The 25,909-nt window shown below is 41.3% G+C and overlaps 1 protein-coding gene, 1 long non-coding RNA gene and 3 other non-coding genes across 7 annotated transcripts in view; all 5 read right to left on the bottom strand.

Annotated features, from left to right (window-relative positions):
- Positions 1-6,577: 6,577 nt before the first annotated feature.
- On the bottom strand, positions 6,578-11,479 carry LOC132992429 (uncharacterized). The gene is made up of 5 exons (XR_009676334.1): positions 11,336-11,479; positions 10,502-10,612; positions 9,548-9,653; positions 7,986-8,061; positions 6,578-7,353 (listed from the first exon to the last, which is right to left on the bottom strand). It is a non-coding gene; the product is annotated as an uncharacterized LOC132992429 (long non-coding RNA).
- On the bottom strand, positions 8,878-8,992 carry LOC132980425 (small nucleolar RNA SNORD67). The gene has a single exon (XR_009674174.1). It is a non-coding gene; the product is annotated as a small nucleolar RNA SNORD67 (small nucleolar RNA).
- On the bottom strand, positions 9,745-9,857 carry LOC132980432 (small nucleolar RNA SNORD67). Its single transcript, XR_009674176.1, has one exon. It is a non-coding gene; the product is annotated as a small nucleolar RNA SNORD67 (small nucleolar RNA).
- Positions 10,804-10,918, bottom strand: LOC132980430 (small nucleolar RNA SNORD67). The gene has a single exon (XR_009674175.1). It is a non-coding gene; the product is annotated as a small nucleolar RNA SNORD67 (small nucleolar RNA).
- A 1,969-nt stretch (positions 11,480-13,448) lies between the features above and the next one.
- The window catches only part of lrp4 (low density lipoprotein receptor-related protein 4), a 119,031-nt gene continuing 106,570 nt past the window's right edge, over positions 13,449-25,909 (bottom strand). The window contains exons 25-39 of one of the 3 annotated variants that reach the window (XM_061061617.1): positions 25,707-25,878; positions 24,869-25,031; positions 24,309-24,534; positions 23,419-23,722; positions 23,085-23,303; positions 22,659-22,793; positions 21,769-21,877; positions 21,278-21,470; positions 20,366-20,479; positions 20,158-20,269; positions 19,654-19,715; positions 18,928-19,015; positions 18,649-18,790; positions 18,362-18,423; positions 16,336-16,474 (exon numbers count right to left, since the gene is read on the bottom strand). In XM_061061617.1, coding sequence (XP_060917600.1) covers positions 18,382-18,423; positions 18,649-18,790; positions 18,928-19,015; positions 19,654-19,715; positions 20,158-20,269; positions 20,366-20,479; positions 21,278-21,470; positions 21,769-21,877; positions 22,659-22,793; positions 23,085-23,303; positions 23,419-23,722; positions 24,309-24,534; positions 24,869-25,031; positions 25,707-25,878 — 2,081 coding nt within the window. In that variant the 3' untranslated portion in view covers positions 16,336-16,474; positions 18,362-18,381. Of the gene's footprint in view, positions 16,475-18,361; positions 18,424-18,648; positions 18,791-18,927; positions 19,016-19,653; positions 19,716-20,157; positions 20,270-20,365; positions 20,480-21,277; positions 21,471-21,768; positions 21,878-22,658; positions 22,794-23,084; positions 23,304-23,418; positions 23,723-24,308; positions 24,535-24,868; positions 25,032-25,706; positions 25,879-25,909 lie in introns of all 3 variants that reach the window. The other 2 variants (XM_061061543.1, XM_061061460.1) reach the window with 2 other exon arrangements.

A 25,909-nucleotide genomic window follows, 5' to 3' on the forward strand; every position in this document is an offset into this window, starting at 1 on the left:
CATGAATAAACTCAAATATATGAATTTACTTCAATTTTAAAGCTTACAATATTGTTGTTGAATTCTATTTACAGGCCGATGGTCACACCAGCTTGATGCTCAGTTATCCAATGTAACACGTGACCAGTAATTTAGCATGTTGCCAACAGCATACTAACAGTCGGATTAGTAGTTAGTATGCAGTATATTCTATTTGAGTATGTCGGCAGTATGATAGTTTGTGGTTTCAGACACAGAAGCAGGGAGAGGGATCAACAGAGAGACACTGCTCCTCATTATCCAAGCTCTTCATTCCTTTTGGTTTTTATTTATTCACACACCCCGCTCATCGTACTTTGACTCCTGCATACATGCCAGCACTACTGATTCACTTACACACACATCCCATAATGTTGGTGATGTTATCTATGCCTTTGAGGGACCCATAGTAATGTCAAGCATGTTTATGGACACTAGGCTCCTCCCCCCATTCTGATGTTTTATTTTTCATATTATCTTGTTCAGTCATAATGTGATATATATTCATGTACTTAGACACCTGTAGTATTAAAGTAGGTTTGTTTGTGTTTAAAGATGAGTAAGTCTCACACAGGCACTTTAGGGACAGCTTTGGGATAGCAGAGGGGTCTTTTTTGATGCCAGGCGTAATTCAATTGACCCACATGTCCGGTGATATGAAGCCAAGCTGAACTGATGTGCTTGTGTTTCCGTATGTCCAGAGAACGAAGTAAAAAAACACTCGAGAACTCAGCTAAAAACAAAAGAAGAAAAATCAAAAAGAAAAACAAGTTCTGAATCATCATCTGTACCAGAGATCCAGAAGTCAAAATCACAGACTGTGTCCACAGAGTTGTGGAGTGGGAGTCGTTATTTTCGGATCACATCCACTTTCTGCACCGGCAACGTTATGTAACCGATACCTCATGTCTTGGATGAACATGAATCTCTCCGCGTTGCATCATAGGTGCAAAAAAAAAAAAAAAAAAAACATGAGAAACTCATCTGAGAGTTTTTGCACTTCATAGAAAAACTCATACTTTTGAAGCATCACTTTGTGGGAGTTTTATAAACAGTATATTACACTAAGTTGAATGACAGAAACCTTTCTGCAACAAATACATCTGTGCTGCACACACTTCAGAAAAACAGCAAAAATAATATGAGTTCAAACCGTTTTAAGGACGAGTTTACAAAGTAGCACCGCCCACATTTGGAATTATTGCTCCTTCAAACTATGGCAACTTAATACAAATAATTATTCTACCTAATAATTCCAAATCAGAAATAAAAATGTTTAGTCCAATTAGAATTACTGGAATTACTGACAAATAAGACCTGAAATAAACAAGTCAATCTGAATTCTGAAAACAACTTTATGGGCAAATGTAAAGATTTAAATAATGTTGATGTCATTAAAATTGATAACAACTGCAGTTTGAGAAAAAGCTTGGAACTTGGTACAAATGAGTTTCTCTAATCTGTTTTGCTCTATTTGTTGACGTCATTGCACTCTTGTGCATTTTGAAGGAAATTGAGTTTTTGGATGTTCAGAATTCAAAGGAGTGTTTATTCAGACTTGATACCAAGCCAATTTTAAAAGGGGGAATTGCTCATTTGCAGAGAAAGTAATTCTGAGCTCCAGATATTAGCATCACACGTTCATCATAGATTGATTAGGCCCTGTAAGGTCGAGTACTACACAAACACATTTGCTGCTCCAACATGCATGTGGAGACTAATTTTCAAATTAGCATAATGTGTCTGTTCAATGAATCACTGACACAATTGGTCTCTAATGTATCGCTGAAACATGCGACCAGCATGTTTACATATTCATGTTCACAGCTGTCCGGGGGGGGGGGGGGGGGGGGGGTTACTTCCCTGATCGGTGATTATCAAGAGCTGAACAAATCATCATGACCTGGTTACTGGAAAAAACCTGTTTAGCTGTTCATATGAAACCTTCCTTTGATCACGTCCATCATCATCTGCACAGCAACAGGCACCACTGTGTGCTCAGAGCGGCATGAAAGGTGCAGCTCCCTCCGGACCTCTCGCATGACAGCCTCCCCAGGCTCCGCAAACATATTTATCTCTTTTTAAGAGGTGCCCCCATCTCTGCCTCTCTCTCTCTCTCTCTCTCTCAGCTGTCGGACATATTTCTACCCCCTGGAACTAAGGAAACATCTATGGGCAGCTTGATGTTCCTCCACTCCCCGGTGAGTTCAGATAAAAGCAAAACAAGAGCTGCCTCCGGTCACTGAGTCTAGCCGATACCTCCTTTATGATCACTCTCTGCACTCCTGTCAATCAGAGCCATGAATCACACTTTTCTGTGGGGACACGAGGAAGTCTGACCAGAGACAGAAGCAAAAACAAGACTATTCTAAATCCGTGGTGGAGGGCTCGAGTGGAAGCAACAAGGATGTCTTTTTTTCTACTTGTTGAACGTCGATCAACGGTGACATGAAATGAAAACACTAAACAAGCAAATCCAACAGTTAATATGAATGTTGCCTGCAGCCAAGAAAAAACAAAAAAGTCTGTGTCTGTAGCTTGAAATGGAAGTGAACGGTGTCTGACCACGCCCCTTTGGAAAAGATTTGGGTGACTTGGGCTTTTTTCGCACCATGCCCAATTGTTTACGCAATGGATTAGATTGGATTGGAACATCTGTATTGTCCCAGAGGGGCGATTTGGTTTGCAACAGAGTTCTAAAAACAGCACAAAGACATTAATACATACGTATAAATGATAACACCCATGGATATCATCATGATGGATGTAAGTGAGCTAAGAGACACAAAGACCAACAGACCATAGTATAAATGTCCTGACTACAATGCCTACAGCTTATTTAAAAACCCAACTGCTGATGTGACAAACGACCTCAGGTATCTGTTTGATTTGTCCCTCCTAACATAAGTGAACCTCCTCCCTGTTGGCAGACGTCTAAACTCTGCATGCAGAGGGTGGTGAGGGTCTTTAAGGACGGCCTTTGCCTTCTGATTGGCTCATATTTTTAAAAACATGGCCAAGATTATTCAAGTCAATGCCAACAATCTTTCGGAAATTATTAACTATTTTCCAGCCTGTTTTTGTTGCTCAATGTTGAGGTTACCAAACCAACAGATCATCACAAAAGTTCAAATAGAATCAATAAAATGTGTATAAAATAAATATAAGACATTTGTCAACATTGAAACTCCTCAGAGTAACAGTCTCTGATTTGTCTTTTTGCAGATGGCGTTCGGTTTGCATCAAAGGTCAGCCCTTTGTGATGTCACGAAGGGAAAATCTTGAAATGGCCTGTTTGAGCACACATTTTCTGAAAAGTGGAGCAGGCAGAAGACATAGAGGATGGACTTTTCTCATAATTCAGGGGTCTGTAGACAGACTAGGGACATGTGTTAGTGTTAGAAAACCATGGTAAAGTGTATTTTGCATATTATGTGACCTTTAAAAAGAACCCTCCTTACAATTTACTAAAATGTTGAATGTGGGAGTTCTCCAGGGTTAATCAAGTTTACTGACATTTTGAATCAGATGCTTGGGAAGAAACAAAATGCAAAGCGGTCCGCTTTATGTTGTTGTTGTTGTTGTTGTTGTTTCAAAAAGCAGTTTATCTTGTCCTGAGCCACAAAGTGCCATTTGAACATAAGTTCTGATCATTGAAGGCAATTAGTTTGCAACCCCTGAGGCTCAAACTTACTGCTGAGTGACTGAGGAAAGCCTTCACAGCAACAGGAAAGAAGAAGAAGTAAAGTGCTTAGAGAGTTGGAGTCGTATCCTCAGACAGCCAGAGGGGGAACAGGACTGATATCTACAACACCTGAGTGAACAGATCTTATATCTCGTAGTATCACAGCCCAAATTTCACTCAGAGTACAGGAGGAAACATCTCCTCTACAGCTGACATAAAATCCCCTCCTGTCAACACACACACACACACACACACACACACACACACACACACACACACACACACACACACACACACACACACACACACACACACACACACACACACACACACACACACACACACACACACACACACACACACACACACACACACCCAGTACGTTACAACATTCTCTGGTTGCTATAGCAGTGATGTCAGCCTACAGTCTGGTACAGTCGGGTTCAGTTTGACAGAAGCAAAGCATTGTGCAGCTCAGAGACACACTCTGACAGACAGCTCGTCTCATGTTGACAGCGCTTGGTGAAAAGTGACGACTTGATTGACATTAGCCGAAAATCAAACGACTTAAAAACGACTCCCGCGGTACTCCGGGAATCTCTAAAGTTAATGACAGCGCTCTGCAACAAACACACGATGGAAGCTTTGAGGAGAGTGCTCTGAAAATAAATCTGGTGTCAGTTCACAATTAACGAGATGAATAATTGATTCGTCTCTTGTTCTACATCAAATGAAGTCACCGAGTGCCCTTCACTGCACACTTTCACTTGAATACAAAAAGTGTCTTTGGAGAATGTGGCATGAATGCAAATGGCACAATCAAAGATCGAAGTCTATAGATGAAACGTTTAATGACGTATTTTCCAAGTATAACAGGAAAGGCAGGATAGAAGGAAATTAAAATAATCAAAATTGCGGCATTATTTTACATTAAGGAACACAGCGCACAGGTGAGTTAAGGAGTGGATACAATTCAGCAAGTGGACGGAATTCAAACTGGCATAGGCAATATGGCGGACATAGTGACGCTCCAAAACGAGGGTGAACCTTGTGTTGGCTTTCACGTGCTGATGTAGAGTTGGTCTGCTTTCTGTTGGACAGGCGGGTGACAAACACCGGCAGTTAGCTCGTGCTAGCGTGCAGTAGCTTGCAGTGTAGGTACAAGCATTAAACGTGCACGCTATATGTGAGTGTGCGCTTCATGGGGCGATGACGTGATAAGAGCTCAAACTGCATGCAGTACACTCCCTATTCACTGAACAGCTGAGTGTAAGGAGAGAACAGAGAGGAAACAAAAGACAGATGTAAGTAGAGAACATATGAACTGAACGGTGTAGACGCTGAGAATCGCTTGAGTTGTATATTTCCCATGTCTCGACTTAAATCACTGCTCAAGGAAGTATGGAGATGGGATTGTTTACTACTTTCTCTTGTTTGGCACCGACTATAAGGCTCATGTTAAAATTTTGATTATTCAAGACAAATACCAGACTATGAATGCTCTTTTGAAAGCTTGAATTATACTTATCCTATTTTTCCATTGACTCACCTCATTAAAGGTCGCATATCATGCAAACACTAGTATGTGTCCCTCGTCTGTCTACAAACCCCCCTACTTGTGAGAAAAGTCCACAGTCTCCGTCTTTTGTCTGCTCCACTTTTCAGAAAATGTGTGCTCAAAAGGGCCGTTTTGGAGATTTTCCCTTTGTGACATCACAAAGGGCAGTAATCCCGCCCCCAGGTGGATGACCTCTGAATCTCTGGGGTGCTCAGAGACTTATTTAAACTTGTTGAAAAGGTGCAGAATATGTGACCTTTAAATATGCCTTTTAGCGTTTCATGTTCAGCGCTAGAAGTAAATCAAATGGTTTTGATGCAACTGGAATATACTAGATTTTCTTGTACATTTGTATTAGAGGGTATTTTTGACACTGCACATGTCAAACTGACCTTAACAGACCTGTTTCCATCCCATATGTTGAAGTCAAGTGTGTTACAGAACATTCATGCAACTTGGTTTTGTATTTTTACAAGATCTTCTTTAGCAAATGGGCCATGACCAGAGATCCTAACTATGTAGATTTGAGAAACATTTGAAGGTAAGGATTTTTCTGTTTGAAGGAATTTCAGAATCAAAATATTTCGAATTAACTTGCCTGTACCCATGAGACCTTTACCTCACTTACACTCTGAGGAGCGATCAGTATGTGTGTGTGGAGCCTTGAGGCACTCGTGTTTCTAAAACGGAATTAATGCAGTGAAATGTGATCCCTAAAAATGCATCAGCATCGAAGAGCATCAGGCACCGGTCTGTAGACTGGAAGAACTACTGATGTTCTACTGCCACCTGGTGGTTGGAAAGCATACTGTACATCACAGACTAACACCCATGGATGGCAGCTGCTCATTTCTCTGGTTTGGGGAGGCTCAGCTCTACTGGAGATTACACAGACAGAGCAGTATAGGTAAACTCTTGAATTATTACTCTAGGTCTTTCTTTATCTTTGAATGTAAATGTTATGTAGAATTAAGTCCAAACATGTTAAACTACTAAAGTCTGTTGTGTGATTCTCATAACTTACGTTTGCCGTTACTCCTTGTAATCCATTTGTCTTCCCTGACACACACCTTACCATTTTGTGAACTTTTCAGAACGAAATATTTATCCCAAGAAATGCAAGCCTCAAATAAATCTCTTCACTCCAGCAAGTCCATTTTAAAGATAGTTAAGCCCCAGTACAAAAAAAAGGTCATCATGCTTACAGTTCCACAAAAGCAAGCTGGTATCACGGTGCCACTTTCATAAAGTCTGGCTCTATTGTTCAAGAAATAAGAAAACAATGAAAACATAATTGGCTTATCAGCTATATATGATTTAAAAAAAAAGATTTATTGACATGATTAAAGCACAAACAGTGTAGTACAAATAAAGGTTCATACATTTCTTACAGTCTGTAACACGGCCAACATGGTGCCCTTACAATATATAAATTAATAGTAACATTTTCCTATAGGTATCTGCGCAATTTAACTAGAATCGACTGCAAACCCAAAACCTGCAACAGATTACTTCATAGAGAGGAGCGTTCTCTCTTTAACTGGATCGTATGCACTTATTTGTGGATTATATTGCATATGCATGTGACTGTCATGATAGTATTGCCTTGCTACAACTTAAACCAAGTGCACACATTACCAGGGCTGAGAAACGCTGCAGGCTGACATGTAAGAAAGGCAGATATTTAAGATGAGCTGTGGCCTCTGATGATGCAAGGCAATCACAAACAGTGTAATCCTTCAGAGGATCCACAGACACAGAAAACCAGCCCCGCTCACCTCCGCAGTCAGTTTCACCTGTTACTGTGATGTACATGACCCCTCTGGTTCATTGGATTATTTTACAAAATATGACAGTTCATGCATATTTACTACAGCTCATCTCAGTACATGTTTGAGCTGATGACTGTGAAGTCAAAATTGATTTTAAAACGTATGTTTCATTTCCGTAGCTCACCATAGATAAGCCCAAAATATGTTTGCAGAGCTTCCTGATGTCTTGATTAAGGTAGACGAAGGTCAACACTGTTCACATCGTGATAAGCAGCTGAAACGCTGTTGATGTGGTTCACCACTTTGCTCCAACATCTCATCTGAAAAATAAGAAAAACTTGATTGATCTTTTTCCAGTGTAACACAACTTTGTGAATTACCTCAAGTTTTTAAATCTGAATCATATACAGAAAAATATATTTTTACTATAAATAAGAATTAATTAAAGGGTCACATACTTCTTTTCAACAAGTTTAAAATGTTCTCAGAGCTCCCCAGGACATGTCTGAAGTTCCTTGTTCTAAATCCACTCTGATCCTGTATTTGATCATGCCTATAAACCCCTCTATTTCAGCCCTGCTTAGAACAGGCTGTTTCTGTGTCTGTACCTTTAAATGTAAATGAGCTGACCACGCCCCTTTGGGTTTGGGTGGCTCAGGCTTTCTTGCAACATTCCTGATTGTTTACAGTGGGAAGGCAGACTCAGAGGGCAGAACCTAGCTGTGGGAGTGTCACCCACCGGGGGGGGAGGGGTTACTGCCCTTTGTGTTATCATGAAGGGAAAAGCTGCCTGTTTGAACACATTTTTTTGAAAAGTGGAGCAGGCAGAAGACAAAAGTGGACAGACTGTAGACAAGCTAGGGACACATTAGTGTTAGAAAACCATGGTAAAGTGTATCTTGCATAATATGTGACCTGAGAAAGGTGAAATGAGAAAGAAGTTTTCCAATACCTGTGCATGACCCTGCATGCTGGGTGTTACAGCACCACAGAGGCAGGATTGAACATCAGGCTCAAACAGGTATAACCTGAGAAAACACAGACAGAACATGTGCTTAGACAAAATCACATTTTGTCCCGTACAGTAAGTTTGACATAACATGTCAAGTGCCTGCCAGTAACAGTTGCGGTAAAATAATAATATGGTTACCGTGACCTTAAATCATTTATTTTATCTAAACCAGCCCAGCTAAATTTGGAACAGGGTTTTTGTTTGCTATACCATCAACCCTAGAACAGGCTAAGTTTATGGACATCATCAAATGAAGCACAAATACTGTAGACGTGTAGTTTCAATCTGCTTTGGCCAATTCAGGTCACACTGCAGCAATTCTGGGATAGAGGAAAAACAGAGCAGGTGCAGGTCAAGACTGAACTTTCAAGTCTTGAACCATACCATTGGCTGCTGCTTTGGGCACAAGGCTCCCTGCCGGGACAAAGGAGGGCAGGGAGAAGACAGAAAGAGAACAGGCCAGGGAATTTAAAAGCAGAGCCCATGATTTAGTTAAGTTAGTAATCAGGACAAACGGGAGGGAAAACAGCCATCGTGGGCAATTTGTTTCCCAAAAAAAAAAAAAAACCCACCAAGAGTCCAACTACCAAGTGGGCCACTGATCAGAGCCAGAGGAAGTTTTAAGTGGGTCATTAGTGACCAGCAGAGCAACTGTGTGCTGGCAGAAGGTGCAAAATGACAAATAGAAATGAACCAAGATATTAACACAGTGAGAAATATATGAATGTCCTGAGATGCCACAGTGAAAACTCCTTCGTACTGTTTCTAAACGAGAAAAGTATCTAAGGATATGTGATAGCCCTCTATAGCCATCTTTAGTGGAGGGTTCGGGGTTGAGTCAGATGGCCCCTGTGCACTCTGTGTGTCCTCAGGTTGGGGTCAGGTCAGGGTGCTGATGCCACTGCAGCAGACACCCCAACTGATTTGTGCCACTCATCACTCTCACACCCCCAGAATCCCAGAGATGACTTATTAACTCTGCCATCAGACACTCTGACATGACATGAACATCATGATTTATTTCACGTTTTAACTAATATTGCAGCCAATCGAAAGCAGCAATCAATTCAAACAGGTCCCGACTGATACCTGCTCCCAGTCTGAGACGCTCTCCCCGACCCGCTAAGGGCGCCACAGTCTGCGGACGCTTTTGAAAGGGCCCTAACAACCCACCTTTTTAATAGAGCCTTCTGCTTGTGCTGCAAGTGTCCTTAGTTGCGTAATTTGTTTTTTTCTTTTTCTCTGTAGCACTTTGAGATTTTTTTGCAAAAATGTAAAGTGTGTTATAAATTAAATGTATTCTTATTATTATTATTATTATCATACGAGATATTTTTAGCCAATCACATAAAGACGGAAATACTCATTACTTTATTGATCCACAGAGGGGACATTCAGGAGAGGACCATTTGGAGGGAAAGTAGATTTGCTCTCAATAAGACACGCATAAATTGACAGAATTTGGTGCATGTCCTCACCAGCTTGCAGGTTGGAATACTTACACAGATCTTTAAGAAAAACTGTCTCACAGGTCACTTCATTTTGTCTTTTTCACAATGGCTCCAACATGCTGCCTAACCAGGTCCTTCAAATCTCTCACCTCCAAGCCTGAAAGGATGAAAGCAGCAAAAAGACAAAGTGTAGGTGAGGACATGACAAATTAAAAAAAATATATAAAACATAAACTGTAAGATTTGAAGGTGACTCAGATGGCCCCTGTGCACAATGGGTGTCACCACAGTTTGTCTGGACAGGTCAGCCGTGCAACTGCAAACAGCAACCCGACAAATAGTGCAACTCATCATTGTCATACTCCAATCGCTTTAAAGAAACAAACAAAAAGTAGGCAACAAAGCAGGAACTACGAACTGGTTGGGCAGTGGAGACTCTCATGTTGTACTGCTTTTGCATGACTGATACCGAAAAAAGGCCCCAGCTCACCGAGTAACAGCTGTTTTACGCAAGCTTATTTACTCAGACAACCCTGATTAAAGTGCATGACAGATATGTTTAAATAGCTTGTAGGTAATCTTCCAATTCGCTGATCAAGGGACAAACAGAAACAAGAGTGCACTTCAAAAACATTTGGTTAAATGGGAGGAAATGTTCAACCGATTTAATTAAGTACTGGGGAAAAAGACTAACCGGTAGATCAGGGGTGGGCAACTGGCGGCCCGGGGGCCACATGCGGCCCCCCATCAACCTTAAATGTGGCCCTCAGGTTAATTTCTTTACACATCAATTAATTGGAAACATGAAGAAAACATTATGAAATCTGCCATGAAATCATGAAAACCATAAATATGTCCATAATAATATCTGATCACTGGTATATGTTGCGTTAATTAGAGACATAATCGACTGTAATCGTTTAATTTGGCCCTCTGGCAGTGAGAATTAAATGAATGTGGCCCTTGCTGTGACCAAAGTTGCCCATCCCTGCAGTAGATGCATACCTTTCAGGGAACACATGGCTTTCAGGTGTTAGTGCTGATAGTCCGGCTTCAGGAAGGGAGCAAAGTTGAGAAACTCCACAGCAAAACATCCTTCCACTTCCAGATGCCACGCTTTTCATAGGGAGAGGGAGAGAGAGAGAGAGAGAGAGAGAGAGAAAGAGAGACAGAGAGAGAGAGAGAGAGAGAGAGAGAGAGAGAGAGAGAGAGAGAGAGAGAGAGAGAAAAGACAATTTTAATACAAATATTACAGATGAGAAATATGTGATAGCCCTCGATAGTCTGTTTTTAGTGGCGGGTTCGGGGTTGAGTCAGATGGCCCCTGTGCACTCTGTGTGTCCTCAGGTTGGGGTCAGGTCAGGGTGCTGATGCCACTGCAGCAGATACCCCGACTGATTTGTGCCACTCATCACTCTCACCCCCCCAGAATCCTCCGTTTTCACACTTTAATGTAGGATTCATTTATCAATGCTCCTGCTGGGTTAGTGTGTTCACCTTTGGACGCAATGCACGTGTTGCCTTGACAACGAGGAGCCAGGCACAAGTAGCATGCTAGCCTCAGTAGCCTTAGTAGTCCACGGTTATCAAGAAACAACCTGATAGGGGTTGATTCAATGCTGCTAAAGATACTTTCCAGACCTGAAAGGTTTCAATTAATTTTCCTTTAAACCCGAACACACAACATAGCGGTAGTTTAAGCAAAACGTTAATAATAACTTAGTAAGCACAGTTAGCTTGATTGCTAGGCGGTTAGCTATGCTAGCTTCCAACACTCACTTACCAGCCTGTCCTTCCGTCAAAAAAACAATAAACGAAGAAGAGTCAACACAAACTTACCGAACAAACAGCGATATTACTCGGGTTTCTCTTCACAAATATCATTTTGTTAGGTTATCTTAATCGACAAAAAACACGACAACTTCTTTTTTTTAAACTGGGACGTCCTGAAAAGCTGATTGGTCGGTTTCTTCTTCTTTTAGTTTAATGGCGGGACTTCAAACTGTGCATAGCGCCACCTACTGTACCGGAGTATGTAGTATTGGCTTTAAGACACTACTTTATATTTAATGAAAATTATTTGAATAAAATTAATAAATGAAATCTTATGATATAACCATTTGTCTCTCGAATATTCTATAACAGTTTTCTGTGTTTTCTTTAGGCCCAGTAAACCCTCAAGGTTCAATTTTTCTCCCAGCGGCCTCACTTATCTTTTGATTTAGCCTTATCCACTCGTCCATATATTTAATTCAATGTAGGCTAACAGTTTGTGTTCAAACTTCCTATTATTTTACATTCAACACATGCATCTGTTTCCATTTCAGCTAATAAAAACAATGTTTTATAAAACCATGTATGGTCAAACCTCCCTCTAAAACCGTCTCCTCCCTTCTATTGTTTGTAATTACATCGATCTTGGATTACGCTATTGGCAAGGGTGGGTTTGGGGTAGCATTGGCTAAAAGCCGGAACGAGGGTGGTCGTATATTGGACAGATTCAAAATATTTTTTTGTTGATCCTCCAATGAGAAGTTAACATGATGAACACACTCACTCCTCAAGAGCAACAACTGACTTCAATTTACCCTCGTGTTCAGATTACTCAGAATTTTATCTGAGAAAAAAAACAATTACTATTTCATTTGATCTCATAAATTGTGCTTGATACACTTTGATGAATTTAACCCTGAATAATGTGTTTAGCTTAAACATTCCTTTCAAGTGTGAAACTGTGTATCTGGGTGATTTATTGTCTGAAAATTGTAGCATGAATGACATAAAATTGCTCGGCATACTATTGGCAGCAAGTAAAAAAGCCATAACGAGAAAATGGTTAAAAGTAGACCCACCCACCATCGAGGAATGGATGGAAATTACACATGGGATCTACGTCACGGAAAAGATAACATTTTCCCTCAGAGTACAACAAGAAAAGTTTTATATAATATGGTCTAAATGGACTGAGTACATAAAACCTGTAAGATCGGACTTTAACTGATTTTATTTGTGAATTGTGAAAAACTACCCTCTACATATTGTTTTTCTTTTTGCTTGATTCAGAAACAGTAAGCTCCCCGGTTCTGTGGTTCACATGTTGCAGTAAATTAACGATTTATAAGAAAAATAAAATTTTGGGAAAGCATTATGGACAAAGACACTCAGACTTTCCGCACCAGTCTTTCCCAAGTCCCGGCGGAATGGGGGACAAACAATGGTCAAATAACTATATGAGGATCAAGGAAGTCTGTCAAGTAATGAAGGTTATGTGCAATGTAAATCATACTGTGCTTTTCCTAATAAAAAGAACATTTCAAAAAAATAATTTAACCCTGAAGTGACTGATTTCCTCTGAAACTCGACATGTATGAAGGCCACCCCTACACAGCAGTGAAACATCTGGATGAAAGTTTATATAAATGTAAGCTATCCACATCGCAGTTTCTTGAAGTCTCCTCTCATTCATATATTCACTCTGGAAATAAATACTCTATCTGAAACTTGTTAACTCATTACTCTTCATTTGTCTTGAATCTATAAATGCTAACATTTCAGGTATGCACAATATAACTATTGTCTGTTTCTTTGGAGAAGGGATTCCTCTTGTGTTACGCCGATGTGTCTCCCTTTATTCATGACTTCTTCTTTTCCAAATCTAGTGTCTCTGGATAGAGGTTGTGTGTGTCTGTTGTGTGTTGTATAGAAATCCCTCAAAGATAAAAATGTGATTCTGAACTTTCTATTACCTAGTATTTAAATCCGTTATTTATACCTCCTGCCTATTGATCAAAATATATCCAAGTATGCCTTTAAATAAAGACAAAATAAATATTGATGCTGGAGGATTTGGCATCATGCATCCACACTGTGACTCTCTGGTTTCCTTTATTGAAGCCGCTGTTATATCTGGAACGATCAGCAGACGCAGACTCATAGACGAGTGAGCCAAAAGTTTCATTGAAATGCAAATGCAATTTTATATTAAAAGATAGCAAAGGGATAATTCACTATATCACACAACACAGCTTGTTAGTACTGCCATGGAAATACATATACAGTCTTTTCATATTTACACATCAAGTGACAACCAAAACAGAAATCATAAATACCTCTTTTTGTTAACTTTACAACAGCTATACGCGACCAGTATTTCAGAAGATAAAAAGAGCACTATTAAATAACTGGCATCTTCCCTATCATTTACAAGGCTTGGAAACACAGTGGTTAAAATAATCCAGCAAAAAAAAAAAAAAAAAAAAAGTTCTTCTCCAGTGAGTAAAATTAACACAAGTCTAGAAACGCTCATGAAATCCCTTTGTACAAAAGACTATACAACTTAATCAACGGAATATCTTCAATAGAAATGTTGAAATGCTTATGTCCGCGTGATAAAATCTGTACAGTTTGACGCATTCCTGCAGCAGAGTTGGAGGGACTGTTGGAGCCAGGGTGATCGGTAACTGGGTCGCCGTGATGCTCCATCCAATCGTCAGAGACCGTGGTTATGTAGCTGCCGAGACCCCTCGTTCGTTGACCTCAGTGCTTCGTCTAGCAGCAAATCAGCAAACTGCTGAGCTTGTAGCAGATACTTCAAAAATTCTGTTAAGTCTAACCGATATATTTGTCGATATAGTAATATACTCATTTCCTCGTACCATTTTTCAACAGCAAACAGAATGGTACGCTAAACGTTAAAGCGATGCATAATATCTTTTTACTTGTATTAAAGTCATTTCAGTAAGTTGTCAGTGATATATTTCTACACTATAACCCTCGAGGTCTGATGGGGTCAGACATGCACAGTGTTCCTAACGTTCCCATAGCGTACTGTGGCAGAAACTGCAAGTGCACGTTTTGCTTTACAGATTCAGAGTTGATGTGTCAAAAACTCAAATTACCAAAAGTACCAATGAGCTTATCTACCTCTGTTAGCATTTAGCCATGCAGAAACTTTGGGTTCTTTGTGCCATTTTGCTTTTACCATGAAACTTGTCCGAATGATAACTCAACAGAGAGCTTTAAGTTTTGTGATTACCTCGAATAGGACCAAAGACTGTTATTCCACGTGATTGAAATATTTAAAAAAATTGTCACAACAACACAGTTTTCTTAAAATGATCTCAGTCAGTTTAGTCATTTTGTGAAATTGAATTATTTTGAAAGACTAAACAAATATTTGTTTTCTAAAAACAAAACTGTGGTTGGACAAAGAGGTAAAAAACAAGTCTGGGATCCCTTAATGCCTTTTTAAATAGTTTAAGATAACTGAGATTTTAGCTTCAACATCGTCTGGTTTCATTAGCTGAGAGAGTGTGGCCCTTCATTGTTAAATCAAATCGCTTCAATCTCTTGTAATAAGTGCTGTCGTAGAAAACTATTTATTATCTTGTAAATAAACCCAAGGATCGAGTTTCATGTTTTCAGAAGAACCCATGAAAAAAAAACCCTGGGGAAGAAGACATCCCTGAAACATAAGACAGTTTGAAGGTAATTAAACCCAAAGCTATCTGCATGGCTGAATAGCTAGAAAATGTTTCTTTTTTTTTTTCTTTGACCGAACCCAAGTTGAACAAATGTCCCTAACGTTTTAAAAACCTCTGAGAAAAATAAATATTCAGCTGAGGGAAGAAGAAGAATGAAATGTTTGGCACTTGGCTGTTACTTCATATTGACTTTGTCTGCTAAGTCAGAGGATCAACAATGGTTGAATAACAACTTTAAAAAGAAGAGAAAGAAAGACAAAAAGCTGCTTTCAGGATAGTTTTGCAGAGAATGAATGGAGCTGCCAATTCATCAAGTCAATGACCTGTTAAAAGGCTGTAAAATCAAAAAATAAAATGAGGAATCATGAGGTCTCCCACTGGTGAGGGCAAAGTCAGTGAAGTCAAACAAAATGAACACCCTGTAAATTAGGATATATTTCTATTGATGTTTAAATGCAGAAAGAAGCATGGAGACTCTGTGAAGCCCCACCCTTTGGCACTGTTATAAATACAACTTTTGAAAACCCCCGAGGGGGGGGGGGGGGGGGTCCTGCTGCAACAAAGTTCTAACGCAACACTCTCGCCAGCAAACCCACTCGGCTAGTACAAAAAAAGGTTCATAAATAGAGTTCATCAAGTCATGAGTGGCATCGGAGAGTATGTTTTAGCGTTGTCCAGGGAACAAAAAGTCCACTTCAAAATAAAGGTGAAGTTGTACACAGAGAAGCGTCTGTCGCATTGAGCGTCTGCATCCTTGAAAAAGGCTCCAGGTAACGCTTGTGTCTCTCTGTTCACTTCCTCCCCAGAGTCCTTTGCTTTTCTTATTCCAGCATGCTCATTAGTTTATCACGTTGCCTAAAGGCAGTAGCATTGAGGGTTCTGTTCCAAGACTGTACTGCATGTGTGTGTGTGTGTTTGTGTGCACAAGTAGGACGGAGCCCCAGTTTCAGAGACAGGAGTTGTGTTTATGTGAGCTTATTTGTGTGTAACCAGGTTTATATGTACCGTTACTCTACGTATGCAACAAGTTCTGTGTTTGTACTAACGGTATTTCTGTTTCTGTGTGTTTGTACCAGCTATAAATACAGGTGTGTGCGCTTGTATTAGGTAATGGAGGTTATTGTTAAAGCATGGAGGAAAGTGGGAGCCTCCCTCACACCTCGCTCTCCGTGGAGGGCTTGCGCGAGGAGGCCCAGCCGGTGTCGGGCAGGCTGTGTTGGGCGTGACGCTGAGGGGTGATGGCTGAAGGTGTCAGGGTGGTTATGGAGGAGCATTCGGACGCCTCCTCCTGGAGGAGCTGCTCCGTCTCGCCGTCATCTAGTGAAGCGCTGCTGGCCTGCAGGGACACGGTGTCGGTGCGCATGCAGGTGTGCAGGCCGCCTCGGGACGGCTTGATCTGTTTTAGGTCGTCCCAGTAAAGCTCCTCATTGGACAGGAGACACACACCCTCCACGATGCGGATCTTCTCCTTGGTGTAGCCTCCGTCCACTCCACCCTGAAGGGCAAGAGACACATGAATTAGTCAGAGTGGTAGTTTTATCAGAAAAAAATCCAACCCTGAGTTATTCTTAATATTTTACACTAAACATGAATTTATGATGGAATGTCTTGTTTTGGTTTTAGTGCACTTACTCACAATGAGCCATCAAGATCAAGTTTTTTTTAAAACATACACAAACTAAACAAACCAAAACTCAAAGGTTCCTCCTGTTAGTGTTGGATTTCCCTCTAAAGGATTCACCCTCAACCCACTGCACACCACTCCAGAACAAGATGTCACTTTCAAACACAACCCATGCACAGCTAGCTGGCTCGTTGGTGCTTAAACACGGTGGCGCTTTTTCCAGCTATAGAATTACCTCTAACAGAAAAAGCAGACTGTAACCTGGAGTGAAATTCACTGGCTTGCTCTACCAACACAAATATTATTGCACAAACAAATATAACACAGGATATGAACACATTTGATTTCTCATCTTAAACAGGGAGATGATACTATTTTGCAGACTAAATGGAGTAATGGTATTCAGCCCTCTATTTTTAAGTGTGTTCAAGTTATTCCGTCTGCAGCAGAAGGAATATTTTGAACAACATTAGGCCATCTCCAGCATGAAATACTTGGCAGCCTGCAAGCAGCCCAGCAGCAGAAGATGTTTGCAGTAGTTTTCAGGAGTTAAAGGGGTTGCAACTATCAGATCATGAAACAAGTTCAGGTTCATAAAATTGAGTGTAAGAATTGCCTTCAATGGTATCGAAGTGTTAGCTCGACTTGAACGCTACGCTACATGATGTGCTGCAGATAATCCTATTCCTAAGGTTACCCAATGAATTCTTCTTGCATTATCAGTTCCGTTAGAAAGTTTCCATGTAAGGACATATTGGATATAAATCTCTGATAGGCTCATTTTGGCTCAATAATGTAGGCCAACGGATATTTTGGTTGAGTTCCAATACAAGTAACAACATTAACGCAACCAATCGAGTTAGTCTAGCGGTTAGGTCGCACCCAATGTGCAGAGACTATAGTCAGGGGCGTGTCTCCAGGGTTGGCCAGGGTTGGCATGGACCCCTGTTGAACTCTGATTGGCTACCCCAGGTTCCACCCGAAAATCTAAATCTTTGATTGGCTATTTGCCTAATCAGAGGTGGGACTTAAGTACAAGTACTTTCAGTATTAAATAAATACTTTGCTCTTCCCACAAAATTGTCCACGGAATAACTTGTGCACACTGTCTTAGCGTGCAATAAACTTAATTACCAATAACTGTTTCTAATTACTTGAAAATGTGACTTTGCACATCTTTGTTTTTGAGTCCCTAAAGAATCAAGTTAAACATATTTATATGTTGCTAAATTGTGTTACCTAAAGTACATATCATGAGTGGAGATGGTAAGGGTAAAAAAAAATATAATAGTCTCATGCCACCCCTGCAAAAGTCAGTGCCCAAGGTGGGCCACCCCAGTTAGAAAAGTCTGGATACGCCCCTAGCTTTAGTCCTCCAAGTGGCCTGTGTTTCTTTTCCCTCCATTCCCCACTTTCTCCTGATTTCCTACTCTATCCACTGCCCTATCACAGAAAAGGCAATAGCCCAAAAGTAAATCTTAAACAGAAAAAAAAACCTATCCAAATGTTGAATGAAATCTTCCTGGCCTGTTTAAATATCCCTAAACAAAGATAAGTGCTAGGTAGTCAAAGCACTGACATGCTACCGATCACAGAGCTCTGTCACTGCACCAAACGGTATTAATATTAGGAAGCAGTTATTATCATGCAATGAAAGACAGAAGAAATGGAGTAAAAACAAAGAATAGCAGAGGAAAAGTTAGAAAAAAAAAAAAACACAACAGGAAAGGACACAACTCTTTCATGCTGTGTGGCTACCTCTCCACGGAACAAGGGGGTCAAAAGATAAAGGGAGAGAGGGAGTTGTAGGGATGAGAGAGCTGCGGTGAAGAGAGAGAGAGAGAGAGAGGGAAGAAAAGATGAAGTCTGGCGTCTGTATCCTGCTATATTTCAACAAAACCAAAGTGAGCAGAGACAAACAGGAACATTTGTCTCTGTGGTTATCCACCATACAGCTACATTATCTGTGATCAAAACACAATGGATTCACCTACAATCCATTCACCTGTTAAATAAAAAAAAAAAGATTTTCAGCTGTGTGTTACCTCTTTCTTATATCGAAGTTGGTTGTATATTGGAGGCTTCTGAGACGCCTCGATCTTGACCTCTTGCGTGGACGTCCGGTACGAGGGATTACTGTACGTTAGGTTGCTCACTCCCGGATCAGCAAACTTAGACTTTTTATGTCTGTCATTTAAAAAACAGGAATAGAAGAGCACAGGGTTTAAACATCGAAACATCTGCAGTGTTTAAAATGTAGGTCAATAAAACCTTTTTAGGACTGTAGTGAAAACAAAGAAGGAGTGTGAAGAATGGGGACTAACCTGTAAATGATCAAAGCGGCTATGAGAATAAGAATAGCCAGGATGGTCAGAACTCCACCAATCACGTAGCTGATATGAAGTCCTTCTCCTTTAAAAGATGGCACAGATGTTAGAGACTGATGGGTTGATCAAACAGCTTTAGATAAAGGTCACATATTATCCATAATACTCTTTAACATGTTTTTCTAACACTAATATGTGTCCCTAGACTTTCAGCAGACCACTGAATTAAGAGAAAAGTCCATCCTCTCCGTCTTTTGCCTGCTCCACTTTTCAGAAAATGTGTGCTCAAACAGGCTGTTTGGAGATTTTCCCTTCATGACATCACAAAGGGCAGTGACCCCTCCCCCCATGTTTGATTATATTTACAAATGGGGAAACTTCAAAAATGGGGTTGACTCTAAATCTAAAAGTTATCATGTTAGCTTGCTAGCTAACAGAATCACCACCCACACCCTACAGGCACTAAAACCACAATGTGTCTGCTTTTCATTTCATTCTGTGATTGTTCAATAAACAAGGTTCAAGGAGTAAAGTAGAAGCTTTAAGAAAGTCTACTTGAAACTTTTCATAGAGCAGAGCAACGTTAGGAGTTTCCCAAACCAGGTTACATCCCTCCTGGACGTGAATCTGTGCCTCACTAATCTACCTGACCTGAATGTTGGACTGCCCCTTTAAAACTACTTTCACCCTGCTGACTTCAAAATAAGAGATTCATATAGTCACCATGAGGAGCCGTCACCACGTTGCTCAAGCAGTTTCCATCGTTCAGGTCCTTTTCAGTGCAGCTGTCAAAATCAAACAGACTATTAAACTTCATGTTCTTTATTTAATACTAGACATGATCTCTGGAGAAAGACTTTGTTCTCTTCTCTAATTTCTCTTAAGACGAGCAATTAGATAATTCTCCTCCATGAAATGAGACATTTTTCCACCTGAGAGCAGTCAAGAGTATTTTCAAGAAAGAAAGAAATCTGTAGTTTTAAGTCGGTGCTATTCCTCGTAATATAGTTCTTCTAAAAATCAATGACAAGATCCATTCATTAAATTTAACACACACACAGCATTAGCATCAGAAAAAGTCTGTGTGTGTTTCTCAGCGGGATGAGTACTCTTGAGTTTTCCTGAAACAGAGTTCAGAGATGTATAACATTTTGTTTTGAGAGCAAGTGAAGGAAAAAAAATCAGCTCTCTTGTTCAACAGATGTTCAAATAAACAAAGAGCCTTACTTGACGAGGATGGGTCCTCTATGTGGAGTGTCTGTTGGACCTCTGGGGATCTTGTTGGGAACAGGAGTGCTGCTGGTTCCTTTGGCAGGTGAGGTGGGGATGTATCCTGAAACTGATAAACAACTGCTGATCAGAATCAGACCTTCTTAGGTATTTCTTATTAGCCAAGTACACGGGCTATGGGTCAGTAACAACAGTGGTCACTTACTGGTGGAGCAGGGTCGCCCGTCTGGTTCATCGGGGCAGGCGCACACAAAACTGTTGGTCTTGGCGAAGCAAAGGTGAGTGCAGCCGCCGTTATTTACCCCGCAGAGATTTGTACCTGAACGAGAAGAGGCACAGCATTAACACCCGATAACCAGACAGTCAGAGTGGTGTAGTTAAAAACAGGTCACAATGATGACATCATGACACTGACAGCTCAGTGACGCTGAATGATAAAGGTCACAGATCAGTTAAAAAGAGCTTTTAGATCGTTTGTTACACGCTTCAATGCAACTGAAACTAATTACATGAGCAGGACTTTGTGAAATAAGCACAAACAAATACATAGCGCTGCTGGTGACAGCCAGAAAGAGAACTGCTAGTGTAATACAATGAAACTCAAATTAAATTAAATTTGACTGATGATTAACTCTAGTTATATCAGCGCATATCTGCGATAAAAATTAGCTGATACCGATAGTCACTTCATATGCTAATATCGGCCGATATTATCGGTCGGCCAATTAATCGGTCGGGCTCTAATTATTTAGCTAAATTAAGATGCTGCTGTATTGTAGAAGACTTGAACTCAGTAAACAAGACCATGCACTCTAAGTAAAATGTTTACCAAGGTAATTAATCAACTGAGGAGCAAAGGGTCATTCTTCTATGTCTGCTTTTATGTGAGAAGACTTCTGTTTGCTAACACTACAGTCGCCCTCTGGTGGCCATAATAAACAAAAAAGAGACAATCCCAAACTGGCTTCACTTTTGAAACAGAGAACCTACATCCAACTTCTTATGCCCGGTCTATAGGTTCCTCTTGAATGTGTGTCCTCACAGAAAGTTTAGTAAGCAAGGTGGGTTCTGCATCTCCCATGTCATCTAGAGGTGTCTGAAGCAAAAGTCTCCATACCTGTCTGTCTTTGAGGTGACACCACTATAATATCCATGAGGCCCTCCACGTTGGCCAGCACGGTTTCCTTGTTACGGCCGGTGTGTTTGTCCACCCGCTGGATGGACTTAGTCTGCCAGTCCGTCCAGTAGATCCAGCGGTCTTGCTGCGAGAGTCGGGAGAAAGGGGTTAGAGGGGAGGACACCGGCTTCAACTGGGGAAACGAGGGAGAAGAAGAGAGGAGAGGAAAACACAGACAAGGAGAAGGGGTATGGGAGGAAGAAAGGGGAGGGAGGGAGGGAGGAGGAAGAAAAATGAGGGTCAGAGTGGAAGGGAAGTAAAGAAATGGTTAAGTCGAATGAGTTCAGTATGAGTTGGAGGACGAGAAGACGACCACTGAGAGTCACACGGTGAGCCGATGAGTGAAAGAGAGCAGGTGAGTGGAGGAGGCAGCCAGGAGGAAGGGTCAGCCCAGTGATTGACAGCTGAGGACGAGGAGGGACGGGTGTTACCTGTGTTAGGGCGAACGGGTGGGACACAGGACTGACGAGGATCTGACGCAGTTTCCCGTTCAGGTCCGAACTCTCGATCCTGTCCAGGTGGGCGTCCACCCAGAAGATTCTGCAGAAAACACCCATGAATCATAAACACACATGTATCTGTAAAAATACTTGAAAATGGTTCTGACTGCACTTTAAAACAAGAGTCTGAACCTCCTGTGAGGCTGTCATGCAAATTACAAAACTGCTGGAAAAACGTTTCTATCGTTGAGTTGTTACATAAATAAAAACCTTTATCCTCCAGCTCTACATGACCTGATGTAATCATGCTAACATCTAGTACCTTAGATGTTAGAATAAGCATTTCAGGATGCTATACTTTCCTAAAGAACTGTGTGAAGCTAAGCTATGTTAGCACTGTAAAGTAATAACTGAATGTAATGCAACATTTTGGATGTTAGCATTGTAAACGCTTATATGCCTCAGGTTATTACTAGTAGTTAGAATTTATTACACTATCCCCAAAGCCAAAGAGGTACGTTTTAACTCTGAATTTGTCCCTTAAATGGGAGGGGGATGGCTTTTAAACATAAATCTCATCGATGGGCACTACATGCTAACACACAGGGGCAATCTAATGCTATCTTATTCATATACTAAAACAATATCTTATAATCAAGAGCATAAATCTCAGTCTGTTCATTTATTCTATAATAAATCAGACACTCTGAATTATCTTCAGGACTCTCTGCTTATCTTGTAGATATTCTTGATAGTACTTAGATCATCATATTTCCTTCCAGGGATCTCAACATCATAAAACATTTTATTAGGTCTAATCTCATTTTATCTACAAAGCTCCTGTTTGGGAACAGGAAGCCACGCATGCCGCTCCTTCTGACCTTCTTGTGTCGTAGTCCAGAGTGAGACCGTTGGGCCAGCCCAGGTCCGTGTTGATCAGGACCTTTCGATCCGAGCCGTCCAAGTGAGAGCGCTCGATCTTTGCAATGTGGCCCCAGTCGGTCCAGAAGAGGAACCTACAGAGGGGGGGTAGAAGTGGTGAGGAGACTTTCTATTGTACAAACAAACTAGAAAAACACAAACCAGCTAAAATGTACACAAAAAATAAACAGTCATGTTTGCCTATCGTTTCTAATCATACACGTTTTCTCCTCCTTTTTTCTGAAGAGTTTATTATCTGCCATTTAAACATCTCTTAACAGAGAATAAAAGAGTATAATGTTTAAGAGACCTCTGTGTCCTGCATGTGAGTCAAACAGAAGTTAGATTTAAAAATGAAGCCCAGTTTCCTTTTTTTCCATTCATACCCTTTGCTCGGGAACACTGCGATGGCTCGGGGTTCATCCAAACTGTTGTTGACCAGGACTTTGCGGCTCGTCCCATCCAGGCGGGCCACCTCGATGGTGTTCCTGCCTGTGTCAGTCCAGTACATGTTCCTGGACACCCAGTCCACAGCCAGCCCATCTGTGGTCTTCAAGCCCTGGCTGATCACCGTCTCCATGCCGGTGCCATCAAGGTTTGATCGCCTAAAACACAAAATAAACATGTATATAAAACTACAGAGCAACTTCAGCACAGATTTAATAATCCTGATAAATAATGGGACTAAAGGTTGCATGTTAAGGTGGTTTGCATTTTCACCTTATAACATCCAGGGTGACATCAGTATAGTAAAGTTTTGCATCCACGCTGTCGTAGTCCAGTGAGATTACGTTGTGCAGCTCAGGCACAGGTACGTGGACGTCCGTGTGGTCGTTGGTGTCCAGGGAGATCCTGCGCACGCTGACCCGGTTGGAGAAGAGCAAATACGTCTCCGGGGAGTCGTCACAGGACCTGCCGTCTCCCTTGAGCAGGATGCCGGTGGGACAGGCGCAGGATGTACCGTTCGGACGAGGCAGGCAGAGGTGAGAACAGCCCCCGTTTCTCTTGCCACACTTGTTAAAACCTGAAGGAGACACAGACGAAAGGATTGATGCAAAGGAGTGCTTTTCGTTGAAGACTCTCTGTGTGCAATTAAAGCAGATTGTTGTTTACACTCAGGTGTCTTAACTCTTTAATCACTTGCCAATCCCCTGGAGAGCTTAACATAATACTTTTAAGAAAAGCTGTAATCACGTAAACAGAAGCAAGGAGCCAGTTAACTAAAGTGTGGTCTTTATGAAGCGAAGGGAAGAGGTAGAAAAAAACGGCTTCCAACAATAGACAGTTAAAAAAAAGGACTGTTAAACACAAAGCAGCAGAGCGGAGATATCTTGGCTGTGAGTTGTTTTCTATGGTGACAAGCTACAAAAACACTGAATCCTACACTTCCCATAATGCAACAAAATGAATACTGACATCTTTCAATGTCCACGTTGTGCAGCAGAAGTTATAAACACAGGCTTTCCACTGCAAACATTTCATCTGAAGCCCAAGCAGGGGGACATTGAGGTTGAAAAGAAGAATGCAACTGTTTTCACAGCAGTCATAAACTGATTTTGACAACTCAAAAAGTCGGAGTGACCCTTGATTTACATTTCCGACAAACTCACCGAGTGGCCTCTCCCTGTCCACAGCCTGGATGTCCATCAGGCCCGGCAGGTTGGCCCGCACAGTGATGGTGTTGGTCCCGGTGTTCTTGTCAGCTCGCTGGATGCTGCGGCTCTGCCAGTCGGTCCAGTAGATGTGGGGCCCCAGCAGGGTCAAACCGTACGGGTGCTGGACCGGAGTGACGAGGGTGCGGCGGTTCTGCCCATTCAGGTCAGCTAACTCGATACGCTGGAGAGGACCGGAGATGTGAGAGGGATTAGATTGAGGGAAGTAACTAACTTAGAACATCTTTATGATCAAACACTTTTTTCCCTCATATTCTCTTCATTAATGTGTCATTTCACTAAGTTTACATTACATTCATAATTGCTGTTTAAGTGCTATACAGCTAAAGATTAAAAAATCTATTATACAGGAAAGTATCTATGATCTAGTGACTTATAGAATAGATGTGAAAGCAGGAAACTGCAAGTCCTTGAAGACTCAGAAAACTTGGCTTCTGCATTATGATGATATATGATATATTGGTGAAGCCATATTGGATTCGGGTGTCTGTACTGACCTCTGTGTGAGCGTCAGCCCACAGTAACTGTGAGCCGGCCATGTCGATTGCGAGGCCGTTGGGCCAGCCCAGGTTGTTACTGATGAGGACCTGCCGGTCTGACCCATCCATCGACGAGCGCTCCAGCTTAGCGTGCTCTCCCCAGTCGGTCCAGTACAAATAACTGGAGAGAGAGAGAGCATAGCCAAAAGTCAGATATCATTAGAAGAGTCAGTGTTTTTACATTCTTCATTAATCCCTGAGTGAAACTGGTTTACACTGTTAGGATGTCCACATGACCTGTGAACATTCATTAGTGGAGGGATGTCAGAGTGAGGCTGCTATACACTGCTACAAAGGGAGCACACCAGAGCTGTTGGGGGTTTGGTGCCTTGCTCAAGGGCACCTCGGCAGTACTCGGGAAGTTACCTGGCACCTCTCTAGCAATCAGATTAACTTCCTTGTTTTAGTCTGCACCAGGACTAGATTTCCAACCCAAGTCCCTACAGACTGAGCTACTGCCGGCCCTAAAAATCAGTTGCGATAATTAAATAGGATTTTACCACTATGCACCTAATAAGAACAGCTAGAGTCCAAAAATAAAAAAAGGTGTAAAAGAGTCAACAATATCAGTGAATGATATTACTTTTAGTGAAAAAGATCATGATCATTTCTTTCTCTTGACATAAAAGCAAATTTGCCAATTGGATGAATTCTCGCATGTTCAGAGAATAACAAGTCTTTAAAACAACACATGATCTCAGTGAAACAGTATTCTAATGTAATCTTTTCCAGGTCAATCAGCATATTTTACTAAGTACTTGAAAAATGAGAAACTCTCATGCTCCAGCAGTCTCACCCCATCTCATTGTAGAGGGCGATGGCTCGAGGGCTGTCCAGGTTCTGCCAGACGAGAACTTTCCTCATGGAGCCGTCCATGTTAGCCACCTCAATACGGTTTGTTCCCGTGTCCGTCCAGTAGATCTTCCTCCCGACTGCGTCCACCGCCAGGCCATCGGTTGTCATCAAGCCTTCAAAGAGACAGCGAGACAGAGTTATGAC

The sequence above is a fragment of the Labrus mixtus genome, chromosome 1 (assembly GCF_963584025.1).
Source record: "Labrus mixtus chromosome 1, fLabMix1.1, whole genome shotgun sequence".
Lineage (NCBI taxonomy): Eukaryota > Metazoa > Chordata > Actinopteri > Labriformes > Labridae > Labrus > Labrus mixtus.